Here is a 16,881-nt window from a genome sequence, read left to right on the forward strand (position 1 = left end):
TCCTCTCTCTCTGAAATTGAATCTTTCTAAAACTGAGCTTGTGTTCCCACCATCTACTAACCTACGTAAACCTGATGTCTCCATCTCTGTGTGTGGTACTATCATCACTCCTAAGCAGCACGCCCGCTGTCTCTGAGTTATTTTTTACTCCGATCTTACCTTTACTCCTCACATTTGATAACTTACTCACTCCTGTCATTTTCACCTCAAAACCATCTCCAGAATCCGCCCTTTTCTTACTGTGGAAACAGCCAAAATTCTCATTGTTGCTCTGATTCACTCTCGTCTTGACTCCTGTAACTCATTACTAGTCGGTCTTCCCCTCACCAAACTCTCCCCTCTCCGGTCTATCCTCAATGCAGCAGCCAGGCTCATCTTTCTGACCAACCGCTACACCAACGCCTCTACCCTGTGCCAATCACTCCACTGGTTGCCCATCCCCTTCAGAATTCTTTCAAACTTATTACTCTCACCCACAAAGCTCTCCCCAGTGCTGCACCTCCTTACATCTCCTCCCTCATCTCTGTCTACCACCCTACTCGGGCTCTATGTTATGCCAACGACCTTAGATTAACATCCACCGTAATCCGAACCTCCCACTCCCGTCTCCAGGATTTTTCTCATGCTGCACCCGTCCTCTGGAATGCGCTACCCCAGACAATCAGATTAATTCCCAATATCCACAGTTTTAAACGTGCCCTGAAAACACATCTATTTAGACAGGCCTATAACATTCCCTAATCTGACTTCTTTCCTTGGCCCCATTAGTCGTCAGAATAAGATTCCCTCACACTCCTTCTCTTCATGTCTGTCATACACGGATACTGGCTGGTGACCGGCTCATGCAGCTTTATGTTACCACCGCATGTGCATAAAAGATGGCCTGACCATTGTACTGAACAAACACTTCTACACTTTGTGTCTCCCTTAATTCCTCATAGATTGTAAGCTCTTGCGAGCAGGGTCCTCAATGCTCTTTTCTGAATTGTAAATTAGCTTTGTCACTATGTAATGTCTGTTTATGTTCCCTCTAAATTGTAAAGTGCTGCGTAATATGTTGGCGCCATGTAAATAAATACTATTATTATCCGTATGAAAAACCGCCCCATGCCCAGACAACCTTAGATTCTACTAATTTTTGCTCTCTTGCCCTTATACCTCCCAGCTCATCCATGCACAGGTGTATGTAAACTTACACCGCCCCCCCCCCCCCATAGTCCTTAAAATTACATATTTTAATTCAGTCAATATTATAACGTTAGAGCACTACTTACAAGTATTAGTCCACTTTATGTATGAAATGTTAAATACTTTTGTAAAAAGACAAAAGTATAGTAGGTATTATACCTTTAGTGGCCAACCATAAAAGTTCTATATGCAGCTTTCAGAGCACACAGGCTCCTTCTTCAGGCAAGTTTACAAATGAATGACTCAGAAAAAAGCACAACAATTAAGGCTTCGTTCACATCTGCGCTAAAGCTCCGTTATGTCTGAGCTTTCAGTCAGGACGAAGCCCTGACCGATACAAACGGAAACCATAGGTTTCCGTTTCCATCACTATTGATTTCAATGGCGACGGATCCGGTGCCAATGGTTTCCGTTTGTCTCTGTTGTGCAAGGGTTCCGTAGTTTTGACTGAATTTTATATCGTAGTCGACTGCGCTATTAATTCTGTCAAAACGACAGACCTATGGTTTCCGTTTGTATCTGTCAGGGCTCCGTTCCGACGGAAAGCTCAGACTGAACGGAGCCCTAGCGCAGATGTGAAGGAAGCCTAAGATGTTACACAAAGACAATTAGTACATGAGGTGATACATCCTTAAGATAAGCCGGGGCAATAAAACTGAGGTTATAGGGGTCCATGTAGTGGCTCCAATATCCAGGTGTTAGATTGAGGCCTTGTGTTAATAACTGGAATGTTATCATCATCTTGAATTCTCAAATTTTTCTCTCTGTTATTTTTAAAATGACCCCTCAGTATTAGGACTTTTAAATCTGCCAAACTGTGATCCGGTCCAGAGAAGTGTTTTCCCACGGGTGTATCCACCTCCTGTTTTATTGTATGTCTGTGAAGATTCATCCTGGTTTGTAGTTTTTGTTTCTCCAATGTAGATTCCTTTATCTATGCACCTTGTACACAGGATCATGTAAACTACATTGGAGGATGTACAGGAGAACGAGCCAGTGATTTTATAGTCCTGCTGTGTGTTTGGTATGTGGTTGGTGTTTGATGACAAGATGTTGGTACAGGTCTTGCATTTTCTACTGTTGCAAGGAAAGGTGCCAGTCTCTGATGGTGGTGAGAGGGCACTTCTGACTAGGAGATTCCTTAGGTTTGGTGGCTGTTTGTAGGCAAGGAGTGGTAAATCCGGGAATATTTCCTTCAGTTTATTGTCTTTGTTAAATATAGGTTGGAGATCAGCAGCAATTTTTCTCAAGATGTTCATTTTTGGGTTGTATATGACCACTAGGGGCACCCTGAACAGATCCGTATGTATCGCAGAGCCCGGCTGTAGATGATGGATTTCTTTATGTGTCTCGGATGAAAGCTGTTCCATCTCAGGTATGCTGGACGGCCTGTAGGTTTATGGTAGATTGTTGTTTGTATGGTATTGTCTCTCATGTATATGGTCATGTCCAGGAAATGTATTTGAGATGTAGAGTAGTTGAGAGTGAGTTTGATGGTAGGATGGAACTTGTTGAAGTTTTTATGGAAAGAAAGCAGTTCATGTTCAGAACCTGTCCAGATTATCAGCAGGTCATCAATGTACCGGAAATATGCTAGAGGTTTAGTTGCGCATGTTGATAAAAACTCTTCCTCTAGTTTGGCCATGAACAGGTTAGCATATTGTGATGAGATTTTGCTACCCATAGCGCTTTCCATACATTTCAGATATATATAATTGTGATGGAGTACGAACCTGATGAGTTGTAGGGCTGGCTCTGTCGCTAGATTGTTCTTTTGAAGAAAGTGTTGGCATGCAGCTATGCCATCCTCATGGGGGATGTTAGAATACAGAGACTCCACATCCATACTTGCCAATAGTGTACCCTCTGGTAGTGGACCTAGGGCTGAGAGTTTGCAGAGGACGTCTGTGGTGTCCTGGACATAACTGGGTGGTCACCTCACCAAGGGCTTTACAAGATTTTCCACCCAGCCAGAAATATTCTCAGTTAAAGTCCCAACGCATCTTAAATCCCTGGCTGCAGATTTTCTCAAAATTAAATTGCTGCTAATTTGAAAATATTAAATGGATTCTATGAATTGTAAAGATTAGAAACCCTTGTTTACCTTCATAAATTCTTCCATTGTATACCCATAGACTTTCAATCGCTAAACGTATGCCACCAGAATGTCCCTTTTGATGTAGGTTTGGCCGGTTTCAATCCCTATACTTTTGCCTCAATTATTGAAAAACACGTGGTATGTTTTTCGATACAACTGAATGCAAAAAACGAAATAAAATATACCAGTATACATTCAGTAGCGGAGACATGCACTGTGAAGGCATACATTTGGCAGACCTCTTTCAAAGAAGATGATGACCAAGCGTGACATTCAGAAAAGTATTGTACAATAAATGATCACATCCGTGAAATTATTATTATTATTATTATTTTTATTTTTTTTAATGCATTTGTTTGATATTTGTTTTTTGGAATCCAGTGGGAATGCAAGGTGGATATGGACAACACTTACAGATTCGGGAAAGTAGAAGTGAGCTGTGAGGGTTTTGACTATCCTGAAGATCCATACATTCTGCGTGGCTCCTGTGGGTTGGAGTACACCCTTGAGCTTACAGAGGAAGGACGAAGGAAATCTCAAAGTGGCTCCAGTTCTACAGGATTTGGTTCTGGATTTTTCCAAGGGAAATCAAGTAGCTGGGACACTCCTCATTCCTCTGGCAGTGGGGTCATTGTCTTTTTGGTCATTTTGGGGCTGGCTTATGGTGTGTACAAGTTATTTTTGAGTGGGCCTTTAAGTCAGCAACAGCATCCGCACCCTGATAACTCTGGACATGAGTACCAAAGCTACAGCCAGGCTAATGCACCTCCGCCTCCAGGCTTTAAGTCTGGCTTCACTGGTAATTCCATTACTTTATTCTTTTCTTTAGGGAAGACCTAGAAATGAATTCGGAAGAGAACATACCTATTTATCAGTTTGCAATGGTAGCAGTAGAATTCGTGCCGTCACCTTCTGGTTCTTTCTTGGTCAGCATCAGAAGGGGACATGTTTAAAATGTATCTACACCTTTGAGATAAATATATATATTTTATTTTTTATTGCTCTAATGCATATAAAATACAAAAGTGATGTAAATAGGCTTGATTAAAAATATCCCACAGCTTTTATGCAGGCCTTTGTGTCTCCATGGTAACAGACTACAAACAATCCCTGAGTAGTATGATACTGCAGACATGCTCCCTTCCATCTAACCTCTACTTTGTAACATACATTAGTTCAGATGGAATGGACTAGAACAGGGGCAAATTGAAGTGTATATGGAAGGAACATTGGGACATTTTTAATCATGACTATTTTCAAAGTTTCTGCATTTTTGTATTTTAAATACACTGAAGCAAATAAAACGCCTGCAAAGATGTACACCCCCCCTTTGAAGGGATAAAACTTTGCATTGCAGATAAAACAGTGTGTTCTGGCTCAAATAGATTCCTATCCAGAGACACCGATTCCTTGTCCACTATAGTTATATCTGAACAGAGTATAAAATATCCTGTAATTAAAAAGTTGATATATATAATTCTAATGTATTTTATTCAGGTGCTTCATCTGGATTTGGTAACTTTGGAGGTGCATCCACCTTTGGCAGCCAGGCGAGCCAAGGCCCTGGGTTTTGGTCTGGCTTGGGAACTGGCGGTTTACTTGGTTACCTGTTTGGCAGTCAAAGGTAAGCACCAGACAGTCCATGACAATGCCTACACTGCTTACTATCCCCTCCCCTAAGACCCCATGCACACGACCGTAGATCTTGTCCGTAATTACGGACTTCAATTATGGACCCATTCATTTCTATTGATGACGGACACCTTCCTTTATATTTGGGGAAAGGTGTAGGGGCTGTTGAAAACCTCAGCAAAAATAGGACCTGTCCTATCTTTTTGCTTTTTACGCACCATGCTCCCTTACTTTATATGTGAGCACGGGCCGATAATGCGCGTGGCTGTCCGTGGCCGGCTATGCCCATAATCGCGGACCGTGAATACGGGCACGGCTGTGTGCATGAGGCCTCCGAAAGAACCTGGCTCTTGAATGCTCACTGACGAAGTTCTAGTAATGTAGTGTGTGGCAGTCCATCTAAAGCAGTCCAGGGTTATTTGTGGTAATGGTCTATAGTATATGTTCATATGCAACTAGTCATAGGATGCTGGAATCAAATAAAGGGGTATTCCCAACATAGACATTTCCACAGGATATGCCATAAATGTCTGATAGATGCTCTGAGACCTGCACCTATATTGAGAATGAAGGTCATACACGTGGTTCTATGGGAGTTACGGAAACAGCCAAGCATGCGCGGCCCCCTCTCTGCTAGTCCTCTTTTTGTATCGAAGTGTGGGTTCTAGAGCTGGGACACACATCGATCAGACGTTTATAGCATATCCTGTGGATACGCCATAAATGTCAGTTGGGAATAACCCTTTAACCCCTTCCCGCTCCTGGACGTACTATTAGGTCATGGTAGCTGTATCGTTTGCGCTCCATGACCTAATAGTACGTCTCGGGAGTAACGACCGTTTCGGCCGTCCTCCCGACACATACAGGAGCTGTGACAGCTGCTGTCTCATACAGCAGCTGTCACAGCACCTACAGCGGGGACCGATCGCTGTGTCCCCGCTGATTAACCCCTTAAAAGCCGCGTTCTATAGAGATCGCGGCTTTTTAGGGGTTAAGCTGCCATCGCCGGCCTGCTACACGATAGTGGCAGGCGATGGTGACTATGGCAACCGGATACCAAACAATGGCGTCCGGCTATGCCATAGACTGAAGCCTAGTGGGTCCTGACAACGTCAGGACCCACTATGCTTGCTGTCAGTGAGTAGCTGACAGTTCTAATACACTGCACTACGCATGTAGTGCAGTGTATTAGAATAGCGATCAGGGCCTCCTGCCCTCAAGTCCCCTAGTGGGACAAAGTAATAAAGTTAAAAAAAAGTTAAAAAAAGATGTGTAAAAATAAGAAAATAAAAGTTTTAAAAGTAAAAATCCCCCTTTTTCCCTTATCAGTCCTTTATTATTAATAAAAATATATAAACAAACAACTAAACTATACATAATTGCTATCGCCGCGTCCGTAACGGCCTGAACTACAAAATTATTTCATTATTTATCCCGCACGGTGAACGCCGTAAAAGAAAATAATAATAAACCGTACCACAATCACAATTGTTTGGTCACTTCACCTCCCAAAAAATGGAATAAAAAGAGATCAAAAATTCGCATGTACCGAAAAATGGTACTGATCGAAACTACAGTTCGTTACGCAAAAAATAAGTCCTCGCACGGCTTTATTGATGGAAAAATAAAAACGTTCTGCCTCTTAGAATAAGGTAACACAAAAAGTGAATGATTGTTTACAAAACGTATTTTATTGTGCAAACGCCATAAGACATAAAAAAAAACGATAAACATCTGGTATCGCCGTAATCGTATCGCCACGCAGAATAAAGTGAATATGTAATTTATAGCACACGGTGAACGCTGTAAAAAAATAGAATAAAAAAACAATAGTAGAATTGCTGTTTTTTAGTCACCACGCCACCTAAAAATAGAATAAAAACTGATCAAAAAGCCGCTTGCACCCCAAGAAAACTACAATGGATTCCTCAAGGGGTCTAGTTTCCAAATTGGGGTCACTTTTGGGGGGTTTCCAATGTTTTGGCACCACAAGACCTCTTCAAACCGGACATGGTGCCTAATAAAAAAGAGGCCTCAAAATCCACTAGGTGCTCCTTTGCTTCGGAGGCCGGTGCTTCAGTCCATTACCGCACTAGGGCCACGTGGGATATTTCTCTAAACTGCAGAATCTGGGCAATACGTATTAAGTTGCGTTTCTCTGATAAATCCTTTTGTGTTATAAAAAAAATGGTATAAAAAGTATTTTCTGACAAAAAAAAAATTTACATTTCACCTCTACTTTGCTCTAAATTTCTGTGAAACACCTAAAGGGTTCATAAACTTTCTAAATGCTGTTGTGAATAATTTGAGGGGTCTAGTTTCTAAAATGGGGTGTTTGATAGGGGTTTCTAATATATGGGCCCCTCAAAGCAACTTCAGAACTGAACTGGAACCTAAAAAAATAAATAAATGAGGCAATACTTTGCTTCTTACATTATACTGATAATGAGCCGTGCCCACCCCGAGATGACCCCAGTTTTGACCGTTTGTATAAACGGAGACCCCTATTAGACCGTTTCAGTGCCCGGTTTTCCCAAGCATGCACCCCCGAGAAGTGTATTTCTATTGATGAGTCCCTGGTACATTTTAAAGGGAGGGTTCAATTCCGCGAGTACCTGCCGGGTAAGAGGGCAAGGTATGGCGTGAAGATGTATAAGCTGTGCGAGAGTGCATCAGGGTATACCTACAGATTTAGGATATATGAAGGAAAGGCCACCCCCAAACCAGACTGCATCCTGGACTACAATAGGTACATCGGAGGGATGGACTTGTCAAATCAAATCGTTAAACCCTACGGCGCCATGCTGTGAGGTATAAGAAGCTGGCCGGGCACTTCATACAGATGGCATTGTACAATGCGTATGTGCTACATCGATCTGCAGGCCAGAGGGGAACTTTCCTGGAATTTCAAGAGGTGATTATCAAGAACCTAATCTTTAGGGACCAAGTAGGGGGGGCACCCAGTACTTCTGGAAGCGAGGCCACACGCATCGTACCAGGGCAACACTTTCCAGGAGAAGTTCCCCAAACTGGCAAGAAGGGAAAAAGTCAAAAGAGTTGCAAAGTCTGCTATAAGTGGGCGATAAGGGATGACACAATATATCAATGTGACACGTGTCCCGAATAACCAGAGCTCTGTATGAAAGAGTGTTTTTTAAAATTTATCATACATCCCTTGGTTTATAATTTACCCCAATTTTACTTACCCTGATGCACTCCGCACAGCTTATCCCCCCTCGTCTTTCCCCTCTGGGCCCTGCTGTGTGCACAGGCAGCTGATAACAGCCACATGTAGGGTATGGGAGAACCACATTACAGTTTATGGGGTGTAGGTCTCCGGTCAAAATGCTCACTACACCTCTAGATGAATACCTTAAGGGTGTAGTTTTTAAAACGGGTCACTTCTTGCGGGTTTCAACTGTACTGGTACCTCAGGTGCTTCTGCATACATGACTTCGCACTAGAAAATCCCCAGTAGGCCAAATGGTGGTCCTTTCCTTCTGAGCCCTCCCATGGGCCCAAACGGCAGTTTTTCACCACAAATGTGGTATTGCCGCACTCAGGACAAATTGCGCAACAGAATGGGGTATTTTGTTTCTTGTGGAAATAAGAAATTTTCAGCCAAAGCTACATATTATTTGAAAAAAATAATTTTGTTTTAATTCCCAGCCCAATTCAAATAAGTTCTGTGAAAAAACTATGGGGTCGAAATGGTCACAACACCCATAAATGAATTCCTTGAGGGGTGTAGTTTCCAAAATGGGGTCACTTCTGGTAGGTTTCCATTGCTTTGATACCTCTGGGGCTCTGCAAATGCGACACGGCACCCGAAAACCAAACCAGCAAAATCTGCACTCCAAAGAACACACAGCGCTCCTTCCATTCTGAGGCCTCCCATGGGCCCAAACGGCAATTTATCGCCACAAATGGGGTATTGCCACACTAAGGAGAAATTGGGCAACAAAATGGGGTATTTTGTTCCCTGTGAAAATAAGAAATTTTGATCACAAATTAAATTTTATTGGAAAAAATGAATTTTTTTTTCATTTCACAGCCCAATTCAAATACGTGCTGTGAAAAAACTGTGCGGTCAAAATGGTAACCACAACCATAAATGAATTCCTTGAGGGGTGTAGTTTCCAAAATGGGGTCACTATTGGGGGATTCCTACTGTTTTGGCACCTCAACACCTCTTCAAACCCGGCATGCTGCCTAAAATATATTCTAATAAAAAAGAGGACTCAAAATGCACTAGCTGCTTCTTTGCTTCTAGGGCTTGTGTTTTAGTCCACAAGCGCAGTAGAGCCACATGTGGGACATTTATAAAAACTGCAGAATCTGGACAATACATATTTAGTAGTGTTTCTCTGGTAAAACCTTCTGTGTTACAGAAAAAAAATTTAATAAAATTGAAATTCAGCAAGAAAAATGAAATTTGCACATTTTACCTCCACTTTGCTTTAATTCCTGTGAAATGCCTGAGGGTTAAAAAACTTTCTAAATGCTGTTTTGAATACTTTGAGGGGTCTAGTTTTTAAAATGGGGTGTTTTATCAGGGGTTCTAATACATAGGCCCCTCAAAGCCACTTCAGAACTCAAGAGGTATCTTAAAAAAAAAAGCCTTGTAGCGTCCAAGAAAAATTAAAGAATGTTCAAAAAACGATGCCAATCTAAAGTAGACATATGGGAAATGTGAACTAGTAACTATTTTGGGTGGTATAACCGTCTGTTTTACAAGCAGATGCATTTCAATTCTGAAAAATGCTATTTTTTCAACATTTTCTCTAAATTTTGCAATTTTTTCACCAATAAACACTGAATATATTGACAAAATTTTACCACGAACATGAAGCCCAATGTGTCACGAGAAAACAATCTCAGAATCGCTTGGGTAGGTTTAAGCATTCCGACGTTATTACCACATAAAGTGAAATATGTTCGATTTGAAAAATGGGCTCTGAGCCTTAAGGCCAAAACAAGGCTGCGTCCTTAAGGGGTTAAGTGCTTGGCAGGTTATCCCTGGTAAAGGGTATGTTCAGACATGCTGACTTGTGCACAAAATATCTGCTGTTCTTACATCTTTAGGATGTAGGACTATAAGGATACCCACATATGTACTGGATTTGTTGGAGAGTTTCTGCAGAAAATCCACATGTTATGTTTGAATTTCACCCCTTTTACATTAAAAGGGTGAAATCCGCAGTTAACATCCAGAACAGAATGAGCATACTGCGGATTCGATAATCTCCAGCACGCCCAGATTTCTGTGCGGAAAATGTTCATCAGCATATGGGTGACATTTGTACAAATCTTCTCAACATGGTTGGTACTGTAATCTGCTGCAGATCTTCTGTTGGCAACACCACCCTGAAAATCTGCAGCTCTTTGATCGGCGCTCGTTTGCTTCTGTCGCACGGAGCAATGATTGCATACGTATAGGGATGAGGGCTCGTTACTCTGATCACTCGTCCCTATACATTTTCATCATGTTGGCAGCGTGTAGGGCTGGGCAATTGTGACCTAAATTAAAATGCCGATTAATTGAACATGTAACCTTGATAATGATGATTTAGGCCACACCCCTTTATGCATGTCACACCCCCTATTTGCATGCTACGCTATTGAATTAATATTTATCCCCTGAGCCTGCTGTATACTACAGTATATAATATACCCCCTAACACTGCCCCCACACAGTTTATTGCCCCTATAATGCTCCCTAGACAGAATAATGGCCTATAATTGCCTCCACACAGTATAATGCCCCCTAAATCTGCCCTCCAGAGTATAATGCTCGTCCTAGCTGCCACCACACAGTAGAATTCCCCCATAACTGCCCTCTACATAGTATAATGCCCCTATAACTGACTTCCACGCAGTATAATGCCCCTATAGCCCCCCCCCCTGCTGTATAATGCCCCACACAGCTGCCCCTAATAGTGCCTGATAAAAATAATAATATACATACTGAACCCAGTTTCAATGATGAGTGGAGGAGATCCCTCTCTGGTCTGTGCGGCATGGCGCAGACTGGCATGATGATGTCACAGCCTCGCGTCCAGCGATACATAGTGAATGGTAGGGCAGGGACCTCCAATCTATGAGCCGGAGTGGGTAGTCGCTAACAGGCAGTGGTGGATTCGAGTTTTCCATTTATTACATACACTCCTCAACATTGAAATTGCAACACCAAGAAGGGCAAGCCATAAAGTTATGCAAATCGAGAAAGTAGCAGGTGTCGCTAAAATCTGCAAATTATCAAATCTGCGGCATGTGGGAGGGGCATAAAAGCCTGATTGAAAGCAAAGTTTTTTGGCCACATGCAAACTCCAAAATCGGATTAAGTGGTGTGGGATGATTGTGCGATGCCTCCTGTTTGTCGATGTGCTAGTTATCACCACTTGTCGTAGACTGAGAGGGACAAAATCCTTGAACTGAGACCTTGGTTTATCACTCCGGCAGATTGTTACGCGCTTAGGCAAAGATGTCAGCACTGTTCAACGTGGTGTGTCCAAGAGGTTGGGAGAACAACAACCTGAACGAATAAGACTGACCGCAAGAGGTGTGCGGAGGCGAACCTCTGCACGGACAGATCATCAGATTGGAAGAATGGCACGTAGTGATCCATTCTGTACTGCAAGTGAATTGGATGTTGCATCCCAAGCCTAGGGTGACCACCAGTGTTGACACAAACCATCAGAAGGCGTTTGCACAACATTAGGTTACGAGACAGACGTCCAGCCACAGGTGTTCCATTGACCACACGTCACCGCTCTCAAAGGCTATCATGGTGCACAGAAAGATGGCAGTGGAGGCTGGAATGGAGGTCTAGCCTCTTCAGTGACAAGTTCCTGCTTTTGTCTCGCAAGCAATGATAGCCGGAGATTGGTCTGGAGACCACGTGGGCAATGCCGTGTAGAGGCCTTCACAAGAGAACGTCACATCGGTCCTACTCCCGGGATTATCGTATGGGGTGGCATAATGTATGGTAGCCAGACCCCTCTAGTCTTCGTTTCAGGTACACGTGGAACCAGTGGTACGGCCATTTCTCCAAAGTGTCCCAGAAGCCATTTTTCAACAGGACAATGCCAGGCCACATGTTCGTGCTACTGTGAGCAGCTTGCGTGGCCTAATTGTGCTACCATGGCCTGCAGCGTCTTCGGACATGTCTTCCATCGAGCACATCTGGAGCGTCATTGGTCAGCAAAGGGAGCTGCCAGCAGCCAATCTCTAGGATTTGCGTGCCCAAGTGCATTTAGCGTGGCATAACATTCCTCAAACAACCAATAATTACCTCATTGATAGCATGCCAAGGAGAGTAAGTGCGTGTATTTCAGTGCGTGGTGCTCATACTCGATACTGAATAAATTAAGATGTTTGGAATATTTTATTTCCATTGTTTTATCCTTTGCATATCATTAACTCGTCTCAATCTTGTGATTTCCACAATTCCAAAGTTTTTCCTTCTTGGTGTTGCAATTTTAATGTTGAGGAGTGTACATCGACGTGGACCGCCAATGGCAACTGTTTTAAGAACCGGACCTGCGGCGATCAGTGGCTCTCCTACCAATGATCTCAGTAATGAGAACCCCCTTTCAATTGATTTGAAAGGAGTTTTCCAGCAAAAATGTGATTACTACCACAGCCAGGTCCAATAGCTATGATGAGAATACATGTATTGTGAGTTCTGTATGTAGCTTTATAATTATTTTTCTCTTTGTTTACTTAGGACTAGGACACATCATTCCCCATATACACCTTATCACAACACATGGAGTGGACCGTCCTATTCTGGACCTGTTCATGGAGGCGCTCAGCCATTCCACAGCTCTGGTGTGAGAACAGCATCAGGTAAGATTATGATTATTTAACTATTGAGCCAAGTATATTTTATTTAATGTGGCCACCCCATTCCCTATCCGTGGATCAGCGTTGATAAGCAAATCCTGCATCCCTCTCCAAGGCCTTGTCCTTGAAATAGGCACCTGGGGTAATGCACATGTAAAGCAGATTTATTAAATTGCTAATTTGGTAATTTCAGACAATGCCACTAAATCATTAACCCATCAACAACCAGGCCCATGTTGACCTTAATGAGCAAGCATTATTTCTATATTTTTTTTCATTGTTGCATTCCAAAAGCCAGAACTTTTATCTCCATTTTTCCGTTGTTTGCGGGACGAGTTTTAATTTTAAAAGGCACAATTTTGGGTACATAAAATATATTCACTTTTGGGGGGGGGGGGAGAATTAAAAAAACGCTATTCCGGCATTGTTTTTTTGCGTTTTTAAATTAGTGCTTTCACTGTGCAGCATAAATAACGTGTTACCCTTTATTTCTATAACTGACACGTTTGAAGACCCTGGTAGTTGGCAGGCAACCGGGAATAAATATAATATTGAATTTCCTAGTGGTAAAATGCCTTTTTTGTTTTTCCCAACTATCTTATTGTGTAAAGGTGTTCCAGTTAAAATATTTTCTTTATTAAACCCTTCAAGCACCACGATGTAAATGAACGTCATGATGCAGGGGGAGAAGTAGGGAGCGGGCTCACATGCTGAGCCCGCTCATCTGCTTCGGGTGTCCGCTGACACCCGGCACTAACGGCCAGGAACCGCGATCGCGTTGTTCCTGGCCGTTTAACAACTCAAATTCTGCGGTCAATTGCGACCGCAGCATTTGAGGTGTTATAAAGAGGGGGCGGCCCCCTCCCCACAATGTGATAGTGGAGTGCCGATGGTTGTCATGGCAGCCCAGGGGCCTAATGAAGGCCCCCCGGTCTGCCTTCACTCTGTTAAGCCCTGCCTGTGGAAGCCTGTAAAAATTAGTATTGCAGTGTATTGAACCAGCGATCTAACTATCGCTTGTTCAAGTCCCCTAGGGGGATTAATAGAATGTGTGTGAGGAAAGAATAAAAAATAAAGTTTGAAAAAAATAACGTTAAAACCCCCATTTCCCCTCTCTTTTTTTATTTATTTATTTTCACATAAGGCTAGAACGGGGTTTAGGGGGCCTCATTCTAGAGATAGATGCGGGTCCCACCTCTGGAACCCGCGTCTGACATTTATGACGTATCCTGTGGATATGTCATAAATGTCTCTCATGGGAAAACCCCTTTAAGGGGTTAAATAACCAAAGAACGAACCACACAAATATCAAAAGAACAATGCAAATTGGCAGAGGAAGTGAAAAACACCTAAATTTCCTGGGTTTTGCTATGCTATCAAAAGATTGCAGCAAAATGGTTACCAGTTAACCGCGTCGGAAAACGTCCGAAAATGCCTCCCATTGATTTCAATCGGAGGCGGTTTTTTTCCCGCGAGCGGAAAAAGAAGCGACATGCCCTATTTTCAGGCGTTTACGTCTCCGACGGCAGAGAAAGCGTATTTCGATGTGTTTTTGCCTGTGGCGCTCGGTAAACGGCGTGCAGGCAGATCAAAATCTGCCTCAAGATTACAAACTGAATTTTGAGGCAGAATTTTCTGCCTGCAAAAAAACTCTGTGTGAACTTCTCTTAAGTCAGCGGCTTCAGTCTGCCACTTATTAATTAATCTATTTGCTATAACTGCCATAGAATTTCACTTTAAATTTGGCAAGCACCCCCCCCCCCCCACACTATCACCACCATGTTTCGCTACTCATGTATCTTCAGGGTTTAGTGAAATATGTTGGGGGGGGGGGGGGGCTATCCGAGTTTTAAGTAAATGCATTTCTCTGGCAGTTATAGCAAATGGATTAATAAGTGGCGGACTGCAGCCGTTGACTTTGATTGCTAGTTTCTATGGCACAGCAATATATAAAAATATGCATTGTGTGTGGTTTTCTTAACCCCTTAACGACCGCCCTATTTTAGACCTTAATGACCAAGCCATTTTTTACGTTTTTCCATCGTCTCATTCAAAGGGCTATACACATTTTTTTATTTTTGCGTCGACATAGCTGTATAAGGTCTTGTTTTTTGTGGGACAAGTTGTCATTTTTAACAGCACTATTTTGGGGTACATAGAATTTATTGTTTGTTTTTTTTTTTGGGGGGAATAGAAAAAAACTAGCAATTTCGCCACACTTTTTTGCATCCTACATTTACGCCGTTTACCATGTGGTATAAATAACACTAACTTTATTCAGTGGGTTGTTGCGATTGCAACAATACCAAATTTGTATAGTCTTTGTATGTTTTACACAGTGAAAACCCCTTTTTTTTTTTTTTTCAAAATTATTTGTTTTTGTGTCTCCATATCCTGAAGAGCTGTAATGTTTTTATTTTTTCGCCGATGCAATTGTAGGAGTGCTTTTTTTTTGCGGGACAACTTGTAGTTTTTATCGGTACCATTTTGGAGTAGATGCGACTTTTTGATCACATTTTATCACCTTTTTTTTAAGGCTGGATTCAAAGAAAACAGAAATTTTTGCATGGTTTTTTATTTTATTTTTTACGGCGTTCACCGTGCGGGTTAAATGATGTAATACGTTTATATTTGGGGTAGTTACGAACGTGGCGATACCAAATATGTGTAACTTTTTTACTTTATTTTGTAGCCTAATAGGCATATCGCCATGGCAGGACTGGGGGCCTTTGTTAGGCCACAAGTTGCTATGGCAGCCAATTGGTGGCTAACTATCGTGGGGTTACAGAGGGAGCCCCCTTCCTTTGTCAAACCACCTAAAAGCCACGGTTATTATTGGCTGCAGCATTTAAGGGTTAACCATCCGGTATAGCCGTTATCGGTCAGTCACCACAGACCTCCCGCGAAGATTATTCAGGCACAGAAGCTGTGCACGATCACGTACAGGCACGCCAGAATGTGGCAAGGGGACCTTTCCCTCGACGTACATGTATGTGGGAAGGGGTTAAAGACGCAACCAATTTAGACCAGAAAGACAGAAACTTTATGTATATAATATTTTTTTTTACCACTTGACGTTGTCTTGGTGTTGCTCTAGCTGTACAAAGTTTTTTTTTTGTTTTTTTTTTAATGTGCCAACTTTATGGGGAAAGATGTTTCTATATTAATAAAAATTTAAAAAATAATAATATTATTTATTTATACCATTCACTTACCAAACGTGCTATTGCTTTTCTTAAGCTATGTACTCTAGTGGCCACTGTATTTGCATAATCTGTATCCTGAAATAGGATCGCAGTGTACTTGTTTTTGGCGGTTTTCAATAATTCGGTTCTGCTTTCTGAAGTGAATAGAACAGTGAGTGTTTCCGCTGCATGAGCATTTTCCAGAGCGGCTGCTACATGCCACGTGTCATTACATGTCACTTCATCAATCGGCTAACCCGCCAACCACTGACTCTGCTGTTGGATTGTGTTATAGCGGACACCGTATCCTGAACATCATGGCTGTAAAATGCACAGGCAGCTGTTAGAGCATGAGCAATAAAACTAACCTTCCTTCGGTATAGTAACGTTTTTAAACCATTTTCTTTTCTGTTTTTAGGTTTCGGAGGTACAAAAAGAAGATAAATAGGCAAATAATCTCCACATGTTTCTGAAGAAGAATGGTATCAAGACTATAATAAACCTGTGGATTAGAAACATTTACTCTTTGTAGAGGGGGTGTTTTGTAGCAATGTGTGATGGGTGATTTTAATGACAGCATTTCATGTGTGTGTAGGTTTTTTTTTTTGTGTTTTTTTTCCGTACTGTGAAATAGATGAGAACACAGTTTAAAAAGGCTCTGTCACCACATAAGTGCCATATCTTGTACATAATGTGATCGGCGCCGTAACGTAGATTACAGCAGTGTTTTTTTATTTAGAAAAACAATCATTTTCACCAAGTTATGACCTATTTTAGCTTTATGCTAATGACTTTCTTAATGCCCAACTGGGCGTGTTTTTACTTTTGACCAAGTGGGCGTTGTGAAGAGAAGTGTATGCCGCTGACCAATCAGGGTCATACACTTCTCCCCATTCATTTACTCTGCACATAGTGATCCTGCGTTGTTCA

General features: G+C 42.1%; 1 protein-coding gene across 1 annotated transcript in view; it reads left to right on the top strand.

Moving 5' to 3' along the window:
* SARAF (store-operated calcium entry associated regulatory factor) overlaps positions 1-16,473 on the top strand; it is a 23,095-nt gene extending 6,622 nt beyond the window's left edge. The window contains exons 3-6 of the mRNA XM_075861821.1: positions 3,668-4,085; positions 4,784-4,910; positions 12,648-12,769; positions 16,370-16,473. Of these exons, the coding sequence (XP_075717936.1) occupies positions 3,668-4,085; positions 4,784-4,910; positions 12,648-12,769; positions 16,370-16,395 (693 nt within the window). The 3' untranslated portion in view covers positions 16,396-16,473. The remainder of the gene's footprint in view (positions 1-3,667; positions 4,086-4,783; positions 4,911-12,647; positions 12,770-16,369) is intronic.
* The last annotated feature ends 408 nt before the right edge of the window (positions 16,474-16,881 follow it).

This window comes from Rhinoderma darwinii, chromosome 1, assembly GCF_050947455.1.
Source record: "Rhinoderma darwinii isolate aRhiDar2 chromosome 1, aRhiDar2.hap1, whole genome shotgun sequence".
NCBI lineage: Eukaryota > Metazoa > Chordata > Amphibia > Anura > Rhinodermatidae > Rhinoderma > Rhinoderma darwinii.